At 43.6% G+C, this 23989-nt stretch overlaps 2 protein-coding genes across 2 annotated transcripts; both read left to right on the plus strand.

Moving 5' to 3' along the window:
• The first annotated feature begins 16672 nt into the window (after window positions 1-16672).
• Window positions 16673-19422, plus strand: s100b (S100 calcium binding protein, beta (neural)). Its single transcript, XM_080519520.1, has 3 exons — window positions 16673-16697; window positions 16785-16932; window positions 17042-19422. The coding sequence occupies exons 2-3, from the start codon at window positions 16795-16797 to the stop codon at window positions 17186-17188; spliced, it is 285 nt and encodes a 94-aa protein (XP_080375646.1). The 5' UTR covers window positions 16673-16697; window positions 16785-16794; the 3' UTR covers window positions 17189-19422.
• Window positions 19423-20407: 985 nt separating this feature from the next.
• Window positions 20408-21876, plus strand: LOC308147536 (uncharacterized protein; the record flags this gene model as incomplete). The annotated part of the gene is made up of 4 exons (XM_080519749.1): window positions 20408-20452; window positions 20807-20919; window positions 21563-21604; window positions 21683-21876. The coding sequence occupies exons 2-4, from the start codon at window positions 20820-20822 to the stop codon at window positions 21874-21876; spliced, it is 336 nt and encodes a 111-aa protein (XP_080375875.1). The 5' UTR covers window positions 20408-20452; window positions 20807-20819.
• Between the last annotated feature and the right edge of the window lie 2113 nt (window positions 21877-23989).

Consider the following 23989-nt stretch of genomic DNA (forward strand, 5'->3'; position numbering starts at 1 on the left):
CCCAATTTTGACCCCCTTAACATGTTCAAAAATCCACTAAATGTGGAATGCTCGTCAAGACTGGCAAAATATTTAAGATAATGTAAAAATGAACCCTGAGAAATCAAAGTGTGCTCTCTAGCGCCACCTTGAAACACGTAAACAGCCACCATGGCCCGAAGGAATGTCACAAAGAGATCAAACCAAAACTCACTTGTTTGTCTCACCAAGACCTAAAAATCACGTGCCAAGATCCCTGCCCTAAATCCAACAGGAAGTCTGCAATTGGCCTTTCAAAATAAGATTCCTGCCCCAAATTGGCGCGACGTAGTCATCTGCATCTTGGTACAAGTGTTGGGTAATTCACACCAGTTTTGCAACACAATGTCAATCTAAATGTGACCAGTTAACCTGCATGTCCTGACTTTCAAAATAAAAGCCCCAAACACCTTCAAAATAAAGGTCCTTGTTTACCAAAAAAAATACAATATAAACCTTCAAAATGAATATTAAGTGGTAACTAAGGCTAAGGCTTAGCTGGCATTCAAAATAAAAGCCTCATAATCCTTCAGAAAAAAAGTCCTTGTTTATGAAAACCTTCAAAATGTATATTTTATCAATATTCAAATGGGCCAGAGTGCGAGGTCCCGACCCAGGATGCTTTGAGCTTTAATTTACTTTATTTTCCATGTGAGCAAAGGACTGCTATATGCTATCGCCATGCTATTGCTATGACCAGTCAAAGCCTCATGTTCTCTCAGAGAGGAAGTTGTTGTATGAAAAATATATTTTATTTTATTTTATTAAAAAAAAAAAAAAATGTAAGAATTGATTTAAAGAAAATCCAAGGGAAACTGGATACATGAAAACACCATGACAAGTCCTTTAAAGACGTTGCAGACGTGGCCAAAAACACAAATCTGGGTGTTTTTGCAGAGAGGACTTACCTCATGTTCCTCTCTCTCTCTCTCTCTCTCTCTCTCTCTCTCTCTCTCTCTCTCTCTCTCTCTCTCTCTCTCTCTCTCTCTCTCTCTCTCTGTCCTCGTCTCCATCTGTCTGTTTACTAGGACTCCACACTGGAGGGTGCTCAACCTGTTCAAGGGAAAAATGACTTATTCATCACTTCCTGCGTGGGTGTGTGTGTGTGTGTGTGTGGGGGGGGGGGGAGGGGGGGGGATTAGAGCACCGTATCTCCACAAAACACTCACCTGCACATTACGGCCACTCTCATCCTTAGGCAGCATTTTTTTTTTTTTTTTTAGGATTTAGTGCTAATTCCTGAAGTTGAATTTTGCATTAAAGGAAACCATAAATCATTTTAAGCCACGGCGCTCGGAGGTCTGGATATTGGCCAGAGAGCCAAACACTTTCGTTCCATAATTTCCATTTGACTCTTAACATGAAACAACGCTCTGTTATGAAAGATTACGAGACGATCACCATTTAACAGGGGTGGAGATCACTAGAGCTCATCTCCTGAAACCACCCCTAAAAAACTGAAGCAATTTAACTCTTTTCATTCCGATCCCTTTTTGTGAAGAATGCTGAAAAAGTTATAGTTTCCGTGCCAGGCCACTCGCTTCTTTCAACAGGTTCCACCTTGGGAGCCGTTTTCAAAAGTTGCATTTTCCTCATTTCCACAAAGACAGTTTTCAAAAGTTGCATTTCAACCCATGTTTCCATGGAGACAGAGTATTTTCTAAAAGTTCAGTTTTCCTCGTTTCCACAGAGACAACGTGTTTTGAAGTTGAATTTTCCCATTTACACGGGACACAGAGTGTTTTCGAAAGGTTGCGTTTTAATCCACAGAGATGGAGTGTTTCCCAAAAATCCCACCTTGGGAGCCATTTTCAAAAAGTTGCATTTTCAGTGACTCCGACCACCGTTGCCATGGAACGTGCAGAAGAACTGTTTTAATACGACTGTGTGCAGTTGCAGCATTTCTGCCATCCACCTGGAGACGGAGCCTGGGCGCTTTCAAAAATGTTGCGTTTTCCCACGTTGCCACGGAGATGGAGCTTTTTCAAAGAGTTCCACCTTGGCAGCCATTTTCAAAAATGTGGGTTTTCAGTTGCTCCGGGCATCATATTCGTGTAAGCGGACGACAAAAACATAATGAAAGTTTTACGTTTTCAGTTGAACACACACACACACACACACACACACACACACACACACACACACACACACACACACACACACACACACACACACACACACACACACACACACACACACACACACCCTTGAGCATCTGCTCGCCTCCCCTGTAAAATCATTATCTCTGAAACTCGCGGGCGCCCACTTCAGTTCAACACCAATTACCCACAACCCTCCCAGTGCCTGCTGCACGGTTGCCATGACAACATGAGCCGTCTGCCCGGATCGCCCGTCAGGAATTTAAAAAGGTCGAGGAGAGGTGGAAATAAATGAGTTTCTGACTGAGTCATTATTGCAATCTATAATCCACATTCATTACTGCGGAGTCGTTAAAGCGAGTTGCTGCGGCCGCGCAGGAAGTCACAACTGGGAACGCCACCGCTTTTTAAGTGACTTACAGTTTGCGACTTTTCCGGTTTGTAGCGCCCACAAAGACAAGCTTTTTTTAAAGGAGCCGTCAGCTGGCACTCTCACGTATCCAGTCTCCTTTAAATTGTCTTTTAAAACACACGATGTTTAACACAGTCACGTTAGCAGATAGCAGCTAACAGCTAGTTAGCAGGCTGAAGAAATGCTTTCCTTTGATAACCAGTGACGCTGTGGTCGTCCTTCATCGCAGCTCAGATCAATTCTTCCCATCGGATTGGGGTCGTGACCTTAAAACAAGGCGAACCGCTAAATTAACCAGAGTTTATGATATTTAATATCTTTAATAACTTTAATTATATTTAACTTAAAGTTAAAGGGCTGATTCACCTCGACAAGATGGAGGTGGTCTGGGAGGACTGAGTTAAACGTATTTAAAAAGTTGAAGAGACTGCTGGGTGGGGATCCTGCTCAGTGTTCATCCCTCAAATCTCACAAAAAGTTTAGGATTTTTGGTCATTCGGGGCTATGCGCCACCTGGTGTCACCAGGAAGTACTGCAGGCAAAGAGTTTTTATTAATTCTTTTAAGATTATCCGCAGTGTTTAGTCTGAGGATTTTACTTCCTGGTTGCTGCTTTTACCCGATCCACACTGGTGGTTGCCTGGACGGGCAATCGTCCAGATCTCTGCAACTTTTATGACCGGATGAGCGGTTCTCACCATTTTACCCCAAACAACATTTGTCTGGAGCCACAAAACATGTAAATTATCTGAAATTAAGCAAAAAAACATCTTTAGAGAATTGCTGTACACACAGATAAGAGTCACATTAACGAAGTGTCACATGGATTCTATTACATTTTCAGCTGTTGTGGACATTTTTGAAGGATTTTTTTTCTTAATTTCTTCTTTAATCAGTTATTTTGCATTCTCCTCCTAACCCTAACCCTTGTTCCGGCCTGAGACATTCTTTTCTCGCCCTTCCTTAAACAGGCTGTTTCCTCCTATATTAAAACACGCCATGTTTGTCGGCTGACGAAACCAAGTTTCGAAGCCGGTCCCGTTCAGTGCAGTTGCGATTGCTTTACGTCCTGTTGCAACGTGTGCGGTAAACACTGTGACCGATGGCTTCAGCACCACGGACAGCGCCGCGCTGACCCGTTAACTGATGTAACACATTTCCTGTTTTGTTTTCAGAGAATTTGACGCCGATGCGGGAGACGCAACACCAACCCAAATTGTTTTTACAGAGTTGACTTTGAAAAGTGCAAAATATTTCTCACGTGGCCTTTCGGGGGGGGGGGGGGGGGGGGGTAAGATGGCCACCCTTCAGTTTGCCGTTCCCAAGGGATGAAATGTGGCAGTGAGTGTTGAGGAGGGACCGAGACGTCACCCGGGTTTGAAGCCGCGGTGTTATGACCCGACGGCAGCTTAGCGCCCGCCATATGTTGTTGTGCTTGTCAGGAAGTGTTTTATCTTCTTCCTGTAGTGTGTGTGTGTGTGTGTGTGGGAAGAGGATGAGGTTTCAGTTGGGGGGGAGATTAGCTCTATGTGGTCACTGTCATGCTGTGCAGATCTTCACCGCCGCAGCAGAAATGACCAGAGTATCACCAGGCGGATTCACGCGTCGCCGCCACGCCGTGATGGACGTTTACATTTTGGATTTGGAGTCATTAAAGTGACTGCAGAGGGTCGTGTTTACATTACATACGCCATTAATCTTTTAAAGACGCGCCATGAGGTGTTTTATGTCTAGAGTTTCAGTTTTACACATAAAACTTTCATTTTAATTTTGGCTTTGGCCAAAGTTCTATTCAATATATTAAAATCTGGAAGAATTGCATAATATTTTTAATGTAATTAATTTCATTTAAATAACATTCCATTTGAATAATAATAATAATAATAACAAAATAAGAGAAAATGAAATAAAATAGAAGTAATAAGACAGATTCTATTTACTATTTAATTACATGATAAAAATTTTATGTGGAGAATTCCCATTGGGATTAATTCTGTGTTTTCTATTCAATTCTATTCTACTCTATCCATTCCGACACATCTCATTCTGATTTTCAGCAGTGTGATCCACAAACTCTTGTGTGACTGGTCAGATAAAACGAAAGTGGAACCTGACCTGGAGCTTTTCAGCCACACTTCTCCTTTCAAATGGAAAATTAGAAGAAATGTAACAGCGTATATAATCAGGGAGTCACTGGTCTTTATCTCTGTCTCGTAGAAACACGTGAGAACAAACCAGAACAGACTTTTAGAAGTGCTCGGACGTGAAATGAGGCTGATTGGTCAGTCACTTAAATGGCTGATCAGTTATTGGTGCAACCACAAATAAGTCCCGCCTCCGGTGGGCGACTTCTGCAGCGCCTTGGCAGCTTCACACTAAAGAGAAATCAAGAAATTCTCTTTTCATTGTAGATTTTTTTTCTTGAAATTATAAAATGAAGCACACATTTTTATTTTATATATATATAAAAGAAAATACAATTCAGATTCTTGGGCGGGGCGAGGGGGGGGGTTTGGCTCCTTGGCACCCTCTATTGGCCAGCTGCCACTGGCGACTCGTATAAACATTTACCGCCATTGTTCTTCAGTTTTATTTTTCATGTGAGCAAAGAAATGCTATGCTATCGCAATTGACCATTCCTGCAGCTAATCGACAAGCTGAGCAGACATACCGGTCAAAATTTCACTGATGTTCATCGCTGTGAGTTTGCAAGATGGTTTCAATGCAGAACTTGCATCTTCCTTTCCACGTCATCCTAAAATATATTGAAAAAAAACACAAAAAAAACATATTTAATATATTATTGATGATGCCGAAATGGACCTGAGGAAACCTGCTCCACCTACAATTTATTAAAGAGTCAATTCTACGTTAAAGCGATGGGTCGGTGGTTGAGAACGTCTCCACATGATTCCACACAAATGAAGCGGCACGAGTTTTCTAGTCTTCTAAGGAGAAGCATCTGAGTGGAGATTAACGTCCTGGTGTGTTGTCCTCTCTTGAAACGGCGTCCGGGCCGGCGACAGCTTAACGCGGCTCAGAGCGACGCTGTCTGCTGGCAGGGCGGGAGCTTCCCTCCAGACGGCGGCTCCACTTCCACCGCCAGACTGACCCGAGTCACTTGGTTGACCGGCTGACCGCCGACACGTCTTCGTCCCAAAGACAAACAGGAAGGAAGCAAGCAGCTTCTAGTGTCGGAGAATCACGGAGAAACACTATCAGTCACAAAACTAGGCAAAGGAAGAATCACACAATTTGAAAAAAAAACAAAACAAAACAAAACGAAGACTATGTTTGGAAAAATGACAGCCGAGAAATAATGAGATTGAGGCAAAATGGGATGAGAAGACGAGGTGAGATGAGACAATACAGGATGAGATCAAATAAGATGAGACGACAAGACTAAATAAAATGAGAAGACATGATGAGATGATGCGAGATAAGATGAGAAGACGAGACAAGATGAGACAACTCGACGAAATAAAATGAGAAGATGAGATGATGCGAGATAAGATGAGAAGACGAGACAAGATGAGACAACTCGACGAAATAAAATGAGAAGATGAGATGATACGAGATGAGATAAGATGAGAAGACGAGACAACTCGATGAAATAAAATGAGAAGATGAGATGATACGAGATGAGATAAGATGAGAAGACGAGACAAGATGAGAAGACGAGACAAGATGAGACAACTCGACGAAATAAAATGAGAAGATGAGATGCTGCGAGATGAGATGAGAAGACAAGACAAGATGAGACAACTCGACAAAATAAAATGAGAAGATGAGATGATGCGAGATGAGATGAGATGAGAAGACGAGACAAGATGAGACAACTCGACAAAATAAAATGAGAAGATGAGATGATACGAGATGAGATAAGATGAGAAGACGAGACAAGATGAGACAACTCGACGAAATAAAATGAGAAGATGGGATGCTGCGAGATGAGATGACGAGACAAGATGAGACAAATCGACAGAATAAAATAAGATGAGATGATGTGAGATGAGATGAGATGAGATGAGATGAGAAGACTAGACAAGATGAGGCAACTCGACAAAATAAAATGAGAAGATGAGACGATACGAGATGAGATAAGATGAGAAGACCAGACAAGATGAGACAACTCGACGAAATAAAATGAGAAGATGAGATGATGCGAGATGAGATGAGATGACGAGACAAGATGAGACAACTTGACAGAATAAAATGAGAAGATGAGATGATGTGAGATGAGATGAGATGAGAAGACGAGACAAGATGAGAAGACGAGACAAGATGAGACAACTCGACGAAATAAAATGAGAAGATGAGATGCTGCGAGATGAGATGAGATGAGAAGACAAGACAAGATGAGACAACTCGACAAAATAAAATGAGAAGATGAGATGATGCGAGATGAGATGAGATGAGAAGACGAGACAAGATGAGACAACTCGACAAAATAAAATGAGAAGATGAGATGATACGAGATGAGATAAGATGAGAAGACGAGACAAGATGAGACAACTCGACGAAATAAAATGAGAAGATGGGATGCTGCGAGATGAGATGACGAGACAAGATGAGACAACTCGACAGAATAAAATAAGATGAGATGATGTGAGATGAGATGAGATGAGATGAGAAGACTAGACAAGATGAGGCAACTCGACAAAATAAAATGAGAAGATGAGACGATACGAGATGAGATAAGATGAGAAGACCAGACAAGATGAGACAACTCGACGAAATAAAATGAGAAGATGAGATGATGCGAGATGAGATGAGATGACGAGACAAGATGAGACAACTTGACAGAATAAAATGAGAAGATGAGATGATGTGAGATGAGATGAGATGCGATGAGATGAGATGAGATGAGATGAGATGAGATGAGAAGACGAGATGAGATTAAATGAGACGATAAGACAAGATGAGATGATACGGGATGAGACAAGATGAGAAGACAAGATGAGATTAAATAAGAAGATAAGACAAGATGAGATGAGAAGACGAGATGAGATTAAATGAGACGATAAGACAAGATGAGATGATACGGGATGAGACAAGATGAGAAGACAAGATGAGATTAAATGAGAAGATAAGACAAGATGAGATGATATGGGATGAGCTAAGATGAGAAGATGAGATGAGACTAAATAGAATGAGAAGATAAGAGAAGATGAGATGATACGAGATGACGAGAAGATATTAAATGAGAAGATAAGACAAGATGAGATTATACGAGATGAGATAAGATGATAAGATGAGATGAGATGACTCGACTAAATAAAATGAGAAGATAAGAGAAGATGATATGAGATGAGACGAGATGAGATGAGATGAGAAGAAGAGACAACTTGACTCAACAAAATGAGAAGAGAAGATGAGATAAGATGAGAAGACGAGATCAGACAACTCGACTAAATAAAATGAGAAGAGAAGAGAAGATGAGATGATACGAGATGAGACAAGACAACAAGACGAGATTAAATTGAGAAGATAAGACAAGATGAGATGATACAAGATGAGATGACATGAGAAGACATGAGATCAGATAAGATGAGATGATGAGACAAGATTACTCCCCCTTGAACTGCAACCTTATCGTGGTGGGGGAGTTTGAGCACCCGAATGACCCTCGGAGCTATGTTGTCGGGGGGCTTGCCCCCCCAGTAGGGTCTCCCAAGGCAAACAGGTCCGAGGCGACGGGTCAGACTAAAAGCAGTTCACAAAACCCCCATGGATACACGCAAGAGGAGCAAGGTGACGTCGCCCGGTTTGGCGCAGCCGGGGCCACACCCTGGAGCCAGGCCCGGGGTGGAGGCTCGCACGCGAGCGCCTGGTGGCCGCGTTCTTGCCCGCGGGACTCGGCCGGGCTCAGCCCGAAGGGACGACGCGGGCCCCTCTTCCTCATCCTCCTGTGGACCCACCACCCACAGAGGCTGCCGTAGGGGTCGGGTGCAGTGTGGATTGGGTGGCAGTCGACGGCAGGTGCCTCGACGACCCGATCCCCGGACACGGACTCTGGCTTTTGGGACATGGAATGTGACCTCGCTGGGGGGGAAAGAGCCCGAGCTTGTGAGGGAGGTTGAGAGATACCGGCTAGATATAGTCGGGCTCACCTCCACTCACAGCTTGGACTCTGGAACCCAGCTCCTCGACAGGGGCTGGATACTCCACTTCTCTGGAGTTGCCCGCGGTGTAAGGCGGCGGGCTGGAGTGGGCTTGCTTATTGCCCCACAGCTCAGCCGCCACGTGTTGGAGTTCACCCCGGTGAACGAGAGGGTTGCGTCCCTACGCCTACAAGTAGGGGACAGGTCTCTGACTGTTGTCTCGGCCTATGCACCGAACAGCAGCTCAGAGTACCCAACCTTCTTGGAGTCCCTGGGAGGGGTGCTGGATAGTGCCCCAACTGGGGACTCCATTGTTCTCCTGGGGGACTTCAACGCCCACGTGGGTAATGACAGCGAGACTTGGAAGGGGGTGATTGGGAGGAACGGCCTCCCCGATCTGAACCCGAGCGGTGTTCTGTTATTGGACTTCTGTGCCAGTCACAGCTTGTCCATAACGAACACCATGTTCGAGCACAGGGGTGTCCATAAGTGCACATGGCACCAGGACACCCTAGGCCGGAGGTCAATGATAGACTTTGTGGTTGTGTCATCTGATCTCTGGCCGCGTGTCTTGGACACTCGGGTAAAGAGAGGGGCAGAGCTGTCAACTGATCACCACCTGGTGGTGAGTTGGATGCGCTGGACTGGGAGGAGGCCGGATAGACTCGGCAGGCCCAAACGTGTTGTGAGGGTCTGCTGGGAACATCTGGCCGAGCCCTCCGTCCGCGCAGCCTTCAACTCCCACCTCCGGGAGAGCTTCTCACAGATTCCGAGGGAGGTTGGAGACATTGAGTCCGAGTGGACCATGTTCTCCACTTCCATTGTCGAAGCTGCTGCTCGGAGCTGTGGCCGCAGGGTCTCTGGCGCCTGTCGTGGCGGCAATCCCCGAACCCGGTGGTGGACACCGGAAGTAAGGGATGCCGTCAAGCTGAAGAAGGAGTCCTACCGGGCACTGTTAGCTCATAGGACTCCCGAGGCAATCGACAGGTACCGGCAGGCCAAGCGAGCCGCAGCCCGGGCTGTGGTGGAGGCAAAAACTCGGGTCTGGGAGGAGTTCGGAGAGGCCATGGAGGAGGACTTTCGGTCGGCCTCGAGGAAATTCTGGCAAACCGTCCGGCGCCTCAGGCGGGGGAAGCAGTTCTCCACCAACACTGTTTACAGTGGAAGTGGGGAGCTGTTGACCTCAACTGGGGACATTGTTGGGCGGTGGAAGGAATACTTCGAGGACCTCCTCAATCCCACCACCACGTCTTCCATTGAGGAAGCAGAGACTGGGTTCTCAGAGGTGGACTCGTCCATCTCCCAAGCTGAAGTCACCGAGGTTGTTGTGAAGCTCCTCGGTGGCAAGGCACCGGGAGTGGATGAGATTCGCCCAGAGTTCCTTAAATCTCTGGATGTGCAGGGACTGTCGTGGCTGACTCGTCTCTGCAACATCGCGTGGCGGGCGGGGACAGTACCTCTGGACTGGCAGACCGGGGTGGTGGTCCCTCTCTTTAAGAAGGGGGATCGGAGGGTGTGTTCCAACTACAGAGGGATCACACTCCACAGCCTCCCCGGGAAAGTCTATTCCAGGGTACTGGAGAGGAGGGTCCGGCCGTTAGTCGAACCTCGGATCCAAGAGGAACAATGCGGTTTTCGTCCTGGTCGTGGAACACTGGACCAGCTCTATACCCTCCGCCAGGTGCTTGAGGGTTCGTGGGAGTTCGCCCAACCAGTCCACATGTGTTTTGTGGATCTGGAGAAGGCGTTCGACCGCGTCCCCCGAGATGTCCTGTGGGGGGTGCTCCGGGAGTACGGAGTCCGGGGTCCCTTGTTGAGGGCTGTTCGGTCCTTGTATTCCCGGAGCAGGAGTCTGGTTCGCATTGCCGGCAGTAAGTCGGACCTGTTCCCTGTGCACGTTGGCCTCCGGCAGGGGTGTCCTTTGTCACCGGTTCTGTTCATCATATATATGGACAGAATTTCTAGGCACAGCCGGGGGCCGGAGGGGGTCCGGCTTGGGGACCACAGAATCTCATCTCTGCTATTTGCGGATGATGTGGTTCTGTTGGCCCCATCAAGCCTGGATCTCCAGCGTGCACTGACACGGTTCGCAGCCGAGTGTGAAGCAGCTGGGATGAGGATCAGCACCTCTAAATCCGAGGCCATGGTTCTCGACCGGAAAAAGGTGGCTTGCCCCCTCCAGGTCGGTGGAGTGCCCTTGTCCCAAGTGGAGGAGTTTAAGTATCTTGGGGTCTTGTTCACGAGTGGGGGAAAGATGGAGCGTGAGATCGACAGGCGGATCGGTGCAGCGTCTGCAGTTATGCGGACGTTGTATCGGTCCGTCGTGGTGAAGAAGGAGCTGAGCCAAAAAGCGAAGCTCTCGATTTACCGGTCGATCTTCGTTCCTACCCTCACCTATGGTCATGAACTATGGGTCATGGCCGAAAGAACGAGATCCCGGATACAAGCGGCTGAAATGAGCTTCCTCCGTAGGGTGGCTGGGCGTACCCTTAGAGATAGGGTGAGGAGCTCAGTCACCAGGGAGGAGCTCGGAGTAGAGCCGCTGCTCCTCCACATCGAGAGGAGCCAGCTGAGGTGGCTCGGGCATCTATTTCGGATGCCCCCCGGACGCCTCCCGAGGGAGGTGTTTCGGGCATGTCCCTCCGGTAGGAGGCCTCGGGGCAGACCCAGGACACGCTGGAGGGACTATGTCTCTCGGCTGGCCTGGGAACGCCTTGGGGTGCCACCGGAGGAGCTGGAGGAAGTGTCTGGGGCGAGGGAAGTCTGGGCTACTCTGCTCAGACTGCTGCCTCCGCGACCCGGCCCCGGATAAAGCGGTAGCCAATGGATGGATGGATGGATGGATGGAGATATGAGATAGGATGAGAAGAGAAGAGGAGACAAGATGACGAGACGAGATTAAATGAGAAGAGAAGACGAGGCAGACAAGATGAGAAGTAGAGACGGGATGCTACGATACGAGATAATATAAGACAAGAAGACAAAGGCAATATGAGATGAAATATTAAAAGACGTGACGATACGAGACACGATATGACGACATGAGACGATATGAGAAGATGAGACACAAGACAAGGCAAGATATTCCTTAATTTGTCCAACAATGGACAATACATAAATAAAAAATGAGAATCAAAAACAATAACAACAGAAACAAAAATATGAAATCAGGACATAATTTTCCACCACCAGTAATGTTGGCAGTGATTGGTAATAAACCTGAGATTATGTTTCTCAGAATAAATGAATAATAGATTAATTTCACACCAGAGACATTAAAATCATCAGTTGAATAATTTCTTGTCATTTGTCGATTTTTTTCCCTTTTTTAAAATCAAAGGATGTCGCTTCAGAAAACATAATTAGACGAGTGTGTGCTTCAGTCAGATTGAGTGAAATGAGATCTGAAGGATCCGTGTGACAGTAACCAGCTTACACTGATTCATCTCTACAGTCTGTTCTCTTCTCCTGCTGATTGTTCTGATGGTGTGTGTGTGTGTGTGTGTGTGTGTGTGTGTGTGTGTGTGTGTGTGTGTGTGTGTGTGTGTGTGTGTGTGTGTGTGTGTGGCTGTTGGGCTGCAGAGTGGCCATCTCATGTCGCATCTCCTCCTTCATAATCCCATAATCCTCTGTTGCCTCTACTCTCACCCCCCCTCCGATCGGATTAGAGCTGCTGGATAGGATCAGAATGCACACACACACACACACACACACACACACACACACACACACACACACACACACACACACACACACACACACACACACACACACACACACACACACACACACACACACACACACACAGTCACTATGGAGACAGTGAGGCCCTGAGTTTGAAAACACAACCATAAAATACACAACAACAAAGATCAAAACATGACCAACAACAACAATTATACAAGTCAGAATTTCACAAAAATATTAAAATATTTACAAAACCACATAAAAATGCAAAAAATGCAACAGAATTGAAAAGATAAAACAAAATAATGCACCAAAACAATTCTAAAATAGACTTCATGTAGAAACTGATTGAAATAAACAAGATCACCACACACACACACACACACACACACACACACACACACACACACACACACACACACACACACACACACACACACACACACACACACACACACACACACACACACACACACAGAAAAAAACTGAAAGACAAAAACAGTCTAAAATAGAAAAAGAAATCCAAATATATCAATAACTCATATACTGTACTTATCAAACCCAAAAACGAAATGAACGGAAAACGCAAATTAGATTAAAGTGGTGACATTAATTAAAAAAAACCCCAAATAAAAACATCTAACACATTTGTGGGGGATCTCTGCAGCCACAGAGGTTCAACTTCATTATAACCTCATAAATGAGATTTTTTTTTAAAGAAACTGAAAAACATATAAAAGTGTTTCCTTTAATGTTTCTTTTCCTCTTTCAACTCGATAACCTATATATTTTTTTACTTTACCTTTCAAATTTTTTTGTTTTGTTTTGTTTTTTAGCATTTTGAGATTGTTTAAATGTAAAGTGTGGTTACAAATTTACAAATCATTAAAGGAGGTAAGAATTGGCAGAAAAAGATGCAAAGGAACAAAAAAAATAAAACAAAATATGCAACATGATCAGAAAAACAACAAAACTTGTTATGCAAAATTCACTTTCTAATAGTTGTCCAACTGTAAAAATCATCCCTATACCTGGAATGACGCCCCAGAAGTGAAGAAAGTCTGTCCTCGCTCTCCAGGAAGTACTTCCTCCTCTTCCCATAGATGGGCATGTGTGGGCGGAGCCAGTCCAGGTCACACAGACACAGCAGATTCTGAATGCAGCTCCTAGGATCCAATATTCAAATGTAGGTAAATCAAGGAAAAGCTGGATTTGAGAGCAATTAACTTTGAGTACAGTGTGTTTTGACCAACGAGACCATGTGGGAGTGTGAAAAGCTGGATCATATGACCCCTTTAAAATGATTAATTAGCAACTGAGCTACAAAGGTTTTAAAAGGAAGAAAAAAGGGTTTAAGAGAGGCCAAAAGCGAACAAACATGGCAGACAAAGATGGAAAGTGACACAAAATAATGCACAATGAGCACTTAGAAACAATAGGCGCCACGAAAAGAAGTTAAAATGATAAATTAAAGTGGCAATCTATGTCAAATGATCATACACTGCTGCCCTCTGCTGGTGAATCAGTAGAATGACATCTGTACGACTTGCGTGGTTCTTCGGTACAGTTCAAGGTCAAAGGTCACTGGAAGTCAAGGGAAACAGTTTGAGAGTGTAAGTGGAAACACCGGGGACCAAGAGGTGGTGTGATGATGCGGTTTGAGTTAATCCTCTGGCGTCGGCCTGCCAGGCGCTGACTCAGCGGCCCCGGGATCATTCTCTAGCCCCCGGCGACGGGTGGCCATTGGGTTGCCATGGAGACGGCTCAGCTCGGGCAGCGCCGAGGATGCCAAGGGGCTGTTTGAGGACGCCCGTCTCCCGGGAGGAGAGAAGACTGAAAGAGAGGCACGACACAAGGGGAGAGAGAGAGAAAGAGAGAAAGAGAGAGAGACTGTAATAACAATAATATCTCAGCATTTTATTAAATCTAGGTTCAATTATATCAAAAGTTCTAAAATAGATCCACATACTTTAGAACAGAATGAATGTGAAGTGAAAGGTTCTGTCAATGTTTTGGACGATTTTTTTTTTTCTTGGACGGCCTGAGACAAGCAGAAGTCACACAGACGGAGAAATGAAGAGGCTCGAACAGAGTTTCAGTGTTTGAGGAGAACAACGACGCGGTGGTGTGTGGACGGCCGCGTGAGCTCCGGATTTATCTCCGCACAAAGATACACTTTATCAGAGCCACAGTCGATTCTGTTGTCCAACACTCTCGGCGGGAGGGGCAGGAGGAGGGGGGGGGGGGGGGGGGGGGGGGGTCAGAGATCACAGAGGAGGAGGTGAACTATGATCTGACATATTGTATTTTTTTTAATTTTTTTATTGCTTAGTAAAAAATAACCTGTGACTGGTGTATGTTTCCCCCCCAAGGTGTTTGTTTGCCGGGTGGGGAATGGGGTGGGGGGGGTGATGTGGCATTGGCGATCTCTGTTTATGCCATGGTGGGCTCACGTCTAACCGGCTAGATCCATGAAAAGAGCGTCTTCATTAACATGCATGGCCACACGCTTCCTCCCAAACGGGCCTTTGTGAGGCAGCAGATACCCCAGGGGAGGGGGGCAGAGGAGAGATGGTAGGCTCCGGGCTATGGGTGATAAAACTACCAATATGAACTATAAAACTACCAATCTGAACTATTAAACTACCAATATGAATGATAAAACTACCAATCTGAACTATTAAACTACCAATATGGATGATAAAACTACCAATATGAACTATAAAACTACCAATATGGATGATAAAACTACCAATACGAACTATAAAACTACCAATAAAGATGATAGAACTACCAATATTGATGATAAAACTACCAATACGAACTATAAAACTACCAATAAAGATGATAAAACTACCAATATGGATGATAAAACTACCAATGTGAACTATAAAACTACCAATCTGAACTGTAAAACTACCAATCTGAACTATAAAACTACCAATCTGAACTATAAAACTACCAATATGGATGATAAAACTACCAATAAAGATGATAGAACTACCAATACGAACTATAAAACTACCAATATGGACAATAGAACTAGCAATATGGATTATAAAACTCTGAATATGGACAATAAAAATATAAATATGGACGATACAATTATCAATATGAACTATAAAACTACCAATATGGATGATAAAACTACAAATATGGACAATAAAACTATGGATGTGGATGATAAAACTACCAATACGGACAATAAAACTATGAAAACCAATATGGACCATAAAACTACCAATAGGGATGATAAAACTACCAATATAGACTGTAAAACTAAGAATATGGACAATAAAACTCCAAAAATGGACAATAAACCTATAAAAATTGACAACGGATAGTTTCGGGTTCACTGTCTTGCTCAAGGACACTTCAAACATGTGGAGATGGGGATCAAACCTGCAACCTTCTGATTGGGAGACGACCCTTCTGATGTGACTTGAACAATTATGTGTATTTATCAATTATGATCACTTTTTCTCATCAAAAATAATTAACAGGAAAATAATTGGTGAGAATTACAACTATAGTGGCCCCAGAATAGATGCTTGCAGAACACCACATCCTAAATCAATACGATTCCTTCTTATTGTATAATGTGAATTTTCATTAAAATTTGTTATTAAAATCTTATATCATTTTGACGATATTAAATGACATTTTGCAAAATGCAATGAAATATCTTTAGTTGTTACATTAAAACTCAACAAATCCTCTTAGATTTACAAATCATGTTTGCTTTTCTTCTTAAAAATGTGAACATGTTTTATCTATTGTGTGTCAAAAAAGGTTCTTCCAGCCTTCCCTGGAGGTTGATAGACAGTTCTATTGACCCAAAGTTTAAGATCGCGTTCATTCTGGTTCCCGATGAGGTTCACACCGATTTCTAACTGGTTTCTAGACGTTTTATATGTTTTTCCAGTGTTTTTCCAACCTGAATTTTAACCTCTCAGTGATCAAAAGACTGGCTTCTGATTTTTGTTATCATTCTTGGTTAAAATGTAGTTTTTGATTGTTGGGGTTTTGCGATGGCGTCGACAATTCGTGATGTTTTTCTGAGGGTCTGACCTCCTGACCGACTTCCACAGCGTCTAATCTCTAAAAACACAAATTGAAGACTTTCACAAAAAAAATCCCCCCCCCCAAAAAACACTTTCCTTTGAGACGTCTTGTTCAAATCCAGCAGAGATCTTTGAAGAGGTGATCCCCCCCCCTTCCCTTCAGTGGAGTGAGGGGAGGTGGACAGACCCGATTGGTCAGCAGTGAGTGTGACGGACCGGCTGACCTCCCTCACCCCGAGGCAGTATAAAGCCTCCGGTCCATCGCCTGCCTCCACTTTCTGGAAACACAACGTCCGGCTGCACTCACCCCCCCGGTAAGAGCTCTCCCACTTGATTTGTCGATATAATTAACAAAAAAACCCAAAAAACTTCTTTTAACTTTTTATGTCCACTCACCGAAGCTCGATAAGAATGACCGACCTGGAGACCTCGATGGCCGCCATCATCGCCGTGTTCCAGAAGTACGCGGAGCGAGATGGAGACAAGCACAAGCTGAAGAAGAGTGAGCTGAAGGACCTGCTCCACGACGAGCTCCCCGACCTGATGGCGGTGAGCCTGAGAAACTTGTGCTGCTCCACTTTATCGTCGGGTGTCCCGATCTGACCCCATCCCTCCCTCCCCCCCTCCCTCCCTCCCTCCCTCCCTCCGTCCCCTGCAGCACGTGAAGGACCAGGCCTCGCTGGACAGCCTGATGGAGAGCCTGGACACCGACGGCGACTCCGAGTGCGACTTCCAAGAGTTCATGACGTTTGTCTCCGTGGTTACCGTCTGCTGCCACGAATTCTTCGAGCACGAGGACGAGTGAGGCGTCCGGACAGGAGGACAAAAAGGACGGGGGGAAAAAAAAAAGAAAGAAAAAGCTGCGGTGACTTACGAGAACGCGAGAAAACTTAGCAACGCACAAACCGTGGACGCCTCCGAGGCAACAACAACTCCGGCCAACTCTGGTAACACAACCGCAGGCGTCTCGAATGTCAAAGAAAAGGGTCGCACCAACTTAATTGTTTCAATTGGAAACATCTAAAGTTCATGAATTCAATTAAGTTGGAAGAACTTGATTCATTTATTCCAGGTCTCTGTGAACCTTCATGACCAAAAGAGTCGGTTTCAGAATCCCCCCCCCCCAAAATTGAATTTGTCTGAAAACAATTAATTCTCTCAAATGAAGAAAAACAAAAATGCTACACAAACAAAAAAATCAGGTTGCATTCATAAAGTGTCCATTTAGATGGATTTTCTTATATTTTTAGCCGTTTTAGGCATTTTTCAAGCTTTTTCCTCTATTTTTCATGAATTGTCTCGCTTTTTTGTGCATTTTCCCGCTTTGTTGTGTGTACTTGGTTATTTTAGCCACTTGAGCTATTTCATTATTTATAGCCACTGTTTGAGCTCTAGCATCTTTTCTCCTTTTGCATTCAATTTTTTTTCTTTAACTATTTCATTTTTTTCTTTACCCGAAAAAACCCCCCCTCTGTACCACCAATTTTAACCAGTTGAGTTTCACCATTTTTACTGTATTTTTTAATATGATCATTTCAGTAGTTTTAGCTATGTTATACATTATGGGGGCAATTCCAGCTATTTCTGTATTTTTGCCGTTTTGAGCGTAGTTTAAGACAATTTTAGAAAATGTAAAGAGCTGCAGGTTGCCGAACTCTGATTTAGACATTACCAACTGAAGCAATCGGTCCAATTATTTTCTTTTTCTGGCTTAAGTGGTCATAATTTTCGCCGTTGAAATAGTCACCGACTCCTGAAAGTCGAACAAACGTGTGAATAGCTTCATTGCACATTTGTTTAGAGAAACTAGAACCTTTTTCTGCACTTCTCCTAATGTCACTTTCAATATCCTAATTATTATTATTATTATTATTATTATTTTTATATGGCGACAGACTTGCAGCTGGAAATGAAGTAATTTGTAAGGTTTTGTTCAAAATAACTGGATTTCATGTACGGCAATGAAAGAGCGAGAAAGAGAACGTTTCTGGTACGTCGGAAAGCTTTGGAATAATCAAAAGATTAAAAAAAAAACTTTTGACTACGAAACAAAATAAAAAAAAATGTGACTAATATAACCAACATCATTATCTGTGTTATTAACCCTTTCGATAAACGTCATCAAAATGATTTATACACTATGAAAATCTATGCGTCTGCCTCTCGCTTGGTCTCAGCATCTCCATGGCAACAGACGCTAACCTCCTCCATGATGTCCCCCTCACATCCGCTTTGTATGGGACATTTTTTTTGTGATTTCTTTTAGATTATATATTTGGAGTGCCAAAATAAAAAGCAGATAAATCATAAAATTACAGGCTAGTAATGGGGAAAATAAATAGTTGGAATCAAATTCTTCCAACTTAATATCATTTGTTAAGTTAATAGAACTTCCCTCATTTAGATGTTACTGAAACAATTACGTTACTCCAACTATTTTCTTTTTTCAGTGTTGGCGCTGATAAGAATAAGGAATCAGAAATTAATCTTTTTTTCCCCCCAAAAGACTTGGAAATAAGGAGTCACAATATTTGCATAGCGAGTAAAAACTCCCTGTATCTGTTAGGATTGTGTATAAAAATCAAGTTCAGTGGTTCATAATTAATATGTACAGTGTGTCGTTTGTTTTTCTCGCTGCCTGGCTCTGGACAAATCATTCCGACTGTAGCTAGAGAGAAATCAACCAACTGATTAAGGTTGAAAGTCTGATTTTTATTTCTAACTTGTCAGATTTAACTTTGGAATTTAAAGAAGAAAGATGATAAATGCTTCATGTTGCTGTGTGATCTTTTACGTTAAATGGGGAAAATGGCCCAAACAAACTACAGACTCTGATTAAATGTATAAGCACTTACACTGTAACCGAGTTTAAATCAATCCTTTCAACATTAAGACTCAAGGCGAGGATAAAAATAAAACAATCGAATTATGTAAAGATGTTGACCAAGGAGGTGTTTGATGATGTGTATTCTGAAACGTGTACTGCTGGCCTTGTTTGGATGTGACTGAAGAGAATTAAATTGTTCATTTATGACTCCGGGTGTGAGTTGAAATGTCCTTTTTTCACCGTCGCCAACAACAGTTGTTTATTTATCCCGCTGTTAGTGTGTCTGTACTTTAACAGCTTTTCACAAATCAACTATTGACTTGAATTGCAGGGAAGATTTGTCTTTATCCAATTTAGAGAGCGATAAGGTCAAAAGGTCACGGCCCCAAAAATGTCAAATACATTTTTTTCTTCATAACTCGGTCGGTTTTAATCCAATCGATGTCAAACCAACGCAAAAATGTTCAGTTTTCAATTCCCCATCCTCTGATATGTCACGTGACGCAGTGATGTCATTATCCTGGTCGGCAGTTGGGGATCAAATGTCAAAGTAGTGATGTTGTGGATCAAATAACCTTGTAATCCATTGGTTTCCATGGTGACAAGCGTGGCGTTGGCAACGTTGCAGTCGCTTATTGAAAACAGCAGGTGATGCAGGCGGCTGGTTTGCAGATTCTTTCGGTGAAAAAACCTCCAAGAAAGAAATTTAAAAAATGCATAAACAATTAGTAATCATGGCTTTTGCAAAAGTATGTTCTTAAAGATAAACTGGAAATGACTAATATTTTCACTTTAAACCGCATGGAGTCTTTAGGATGGATGAATACAGGAGAGAAACTGAAGCTAAGCATCGATCTCATGGCATCTGTATCGTTCCAAATCGATCCAAATGCCGATAATTGGATCGATCCGCCACGTGACAGTTTGACAGAACAGTGAGAAGAGAAACAGTTGAATGTAGGACTTTTGAAAACGTGTGACAATGATGCCCCCTAGTGGCTCAAACAGGTCACTTTACCATTCACTCCACTTATTTAACCTTTTTCTCTTCATCTGTTTGTGTAATCGGCAAATTACGAGCTTGTTTTTTCTTTTAACCGGAGGTAGAGTGTGTGTGTGTGTGTGTGTGTGTGTGTGTGTGTGTGTGTGTGTGTGTGTGTGTGTGTGTGTGTGTGTGCGTGTGTGTGTGTGCGCACGCGCAGCATACTCTTCTTGCTGAATACAGAGCTGCCTGCAGAACTGGTGAGTTTCTTGCCATTTGTTTTTTATATTTTCTATCATAAAGTGTCCATAAACACTGAGTTTCTCCTCTGTTGTGATAAATAATTACTAACCTCTTGAACAATCGTGTAATCTGTGCAGCTTGAAAACAATTAAACATCACAGAACATGAGGACGCCTGATGTTTACACTGAATTGCTTCTTTTTGAACCTTCATCGACTTCAGTTCAAAGAACTTCAAAGAAGTTCAAAGAACTTGATTCCTTCAGATGTTTCCATCTGAAGCCAGTCAATTCAGTCGACCCAACTGTTTTCTTTATTTTTTAAAAAGTGTCCCATCTTCATATTTGAGGCTGAGGTCTTTGTTGGGTGCAGGTTGGCCGTCAGCATGAACGCATACAGCTCGTCCAGCGCGGCGCCTGGCAGAGCAGGACACACGTCTCCTCCGTACTCCAACTCTGACCTGGTGACCAGGATCGGAGCGCCAGGTACTCACACTGGAAGCTTCTGCTTTGACACTGGGATCATCGCTGGTTGTTTGGACCAAACCTGGACATCCTGTGGCTCTTTAGCTCCTCTGTATCATGAAGCTTTCGCTAAATGATATCCTGGTTTCATTTGATTCGTGAACAAAAAGTCATGTTCAACAGGCTTTTCTTGGCTAAAAGGGGCTTTTAAAATGGGGAAAATAGCATAACAACAAGAAATGGGGGGGAGAACTGCAGCGGCAGCTGAAAAACCTAAAACGTTTGAAAAAAAACAAGAGTTTAAAAATGTTGAAATTTCTAAATTGTCTAGAAAACACTGAAAGAAAGTTGGAAACTTGAAATCAGGAAATAAAACAGCTAAAGTGTCAAAATTGTGTCAGAAAAAGCCGGAAAAGAAGGTTGAGACTTAAAATTGTGAACGAAAACAGTTAAAACAGTAGAAATATTCATAAAAATTGCACAATTCTGTGCTCAGGGGAGTGAAACTGTAGATTTACAACTAATTTGCATGTGTGGCGACTGTTTCTCTGAAGACGAGATGTGTAATGTTTTCATATCACTTCTCTTTAACAGTCAAGGTGTTGTCACATGAAACGTTGCCATGGAAACGGGGCCTTAATTGAATGTGTCTCTGCGTTTGCAGCGCCGCACTCCGACATCGCAGACCTGGCAGCTCTAATCGGAGGTGAGAGAAAAAGCTCCGTCCTCCCGCTGAGCGTCGCCGCCGCGCCGCTAACATTGTGGCGCCGTTGACTTGGTACAGGAATCATCAGCTTGGTGTTGCTGGTCCAGATCTGCGTCGTCGCCGTGCTGCTGTGGTGTCTGTCCAGACAGAAAGGCTCGTACGCCACCAACGAGACGGACGACGACGACGACGACGACGACGACGACGAGTGCGTCAGTTCCGACAGAGCTCTTCAGATGAAGGAGCCGCTGAAGCCCAAAGACGACGATTAGATGAGGTTTGACGGCCGTTTGTGTAAAAGAAAACAATACAGTTAACACTTTCTGATGCTTCTTGGTTCCTATTTTCTCTGTAAAAGTTGATTTTAGCATGCTTTGAATGCATTTGCACATCTTCAGGGCTATTATTAATTCAAAATGAGTTTGAAAGGTTGAACTTCAGAATATATTGTACTGGTTTAAGGCCGTCTCGTTTTGAGGTCGAAACACAAAGTAGAGCAGCGGTTTGCAACCTTTATGACCAAAAGAGCCATTTATCACTTTTCCACTGTTCTGTGTTTTCGCTATTTGTGGATAACGGTTCTCACTGCGGTTCTCTGGAGTCCCAAAGCTTAGAACATTTTCCACACTGATAGATTTGTTTTCTCTGTTTCTCTGTTTCTGTTTTCTATCTGCAGCTTTTCAGGATCTTTTGGTCGACTTTACTTTGAACTTGACTTCACTTTTTCTTCCTCGTCAATAAAACCCTTCAATTAAAAACTGCATTTTATGATTACTTGTGTTATCTTTGACTGATGTTTAACAAATTCTCTTTGTAAAGTGGGGGTCGCTGCTGTAAATGGCCTGAACGTGTGCTGTTCTGCCTGAAACTTTGCACGTTTTAGGGTTAGGGTTGGGGTGAGAGACTTTAATCAAGCATAGCTCGCTGAATACTGAACTGATCTTCACTTGGTTTTCTTTCCTGCAAACTTCATACATGCAGTTCTGATACTGGACACATGGTTTGGTGTATCTTGATATTCATAGTGGAATAAACAATAATAGAATGGTCTGATTTGCAATCATTAGGTGATTTATGAAACACAACTATATGAAGCAGATTGTGCACTACTCAGCCATTTTCATAAGAGTTCAACGCCCGTAAGTCGGTCAGCAGTCGTCTGCAGCGCCTGGTTTTTGAAAGCGGGTCACTGAGGCGGTTTTCTCCTCCTGCTGTCTCGTGCAGAGCTGCAGTCCAAAGGGGACAAGTCCCAGATCGACGGCCTGAAGTCTGAGATCAGCGGCCTGAAGGAGCAGGTCGTCCAGCAGCAGCAGGCGCTGGAGGCCAAGGCGGCTCGGGAGGAGCAGCAGCAGGCGCTGCACAAGGACCTGCTGAAGGAACTGGAACGCTTCAAGGCCGAAGAGATATCCCGCATGGACCGCAAGATCGACGAAAGCCGGGACGGCATGCGCAGGGAGAGGGAGTTCCTCTACAACCACAAAGTCCAGACTCTTACCGTACGGCCAGCAGCCTTTCCTCTGTACCTCTGTGACCTTGGCTTTTTGCCCCGCAGCTTCTAGCGACGTCACAAAACACATCAGGAACTTGGGACGGGGCAAATTAGAGTTGGTCCGAACCTGCTCAAACGTGTTAAAAACGGAAGAACAGCTTAGAAAACTGATAAAATGTCTCAAACTGCTAAAATATCTACATCTGAAATTACTTGAACTGCTAATAATGGCCAAATGTGGTAAAACCTGCTAAAACTGCCCAAATGGAGATATCGAGAGAAAAATAGGAAAAAGAAATCATGGAAATAGATTAAATGATCTGCACAATTAACTACAATGGCTAAAAAGGTTTAAAAAGATAATTCTGAAAAGAAAAACATCTAAAAAAGCATAAAAGACTTTGGTTCACGGTGTTGTTGCTTCGTCGAGAGGGAGTGAAGCAGAAACAGTTGGTGAGGCTGGAGAAGCTGACGTGTCCAGAGAGAGAAAATAATAAAATGCCACAGTTCAACCTGCTCTGATTGGAAGCGCACAGCGGTTGTAAACAGCAAAATGTTTACAACCGCTGTGCTAAGATGTTACTTATGAAGATGTTATCTTAGTAAGAAAAAAATTCTCAGAAAAGTCTTACATTTCGAGGAATTCTAAGCTTTTTCTTAAGAGCGACGTCACTACGAGGGGGGGAGGGGTCAGAGGGGTCTGAGGACAGATGGGAAGTAGCAGCTACGCTACCCAACTCATGACCCTGACTGTAATCACAGTGCATTTTTAATGTCACTGTCACTTTATATTTTATTTGGAGTTCTTATTCTTTTGCTATTTCTACTTGGTTAAGGTTAGTGAAGAGTCTACATAATATTGTACATAATTATTTATCTTATTTTATTTTATTTTT

Source organism: Blennius ocellaris (assembly GCF_963422515.1).
Source record: "Blennius ocellaris genome assembly, chromosome: 24".
In the NCBI taxonomy this organism is placed as follows: domain Eukaryota; kingdom Metazoa; phylum Chordata; class Actinopteri; order Blenniiformes; family Blenniidae; genus Blennius; species Blennius ocellaris.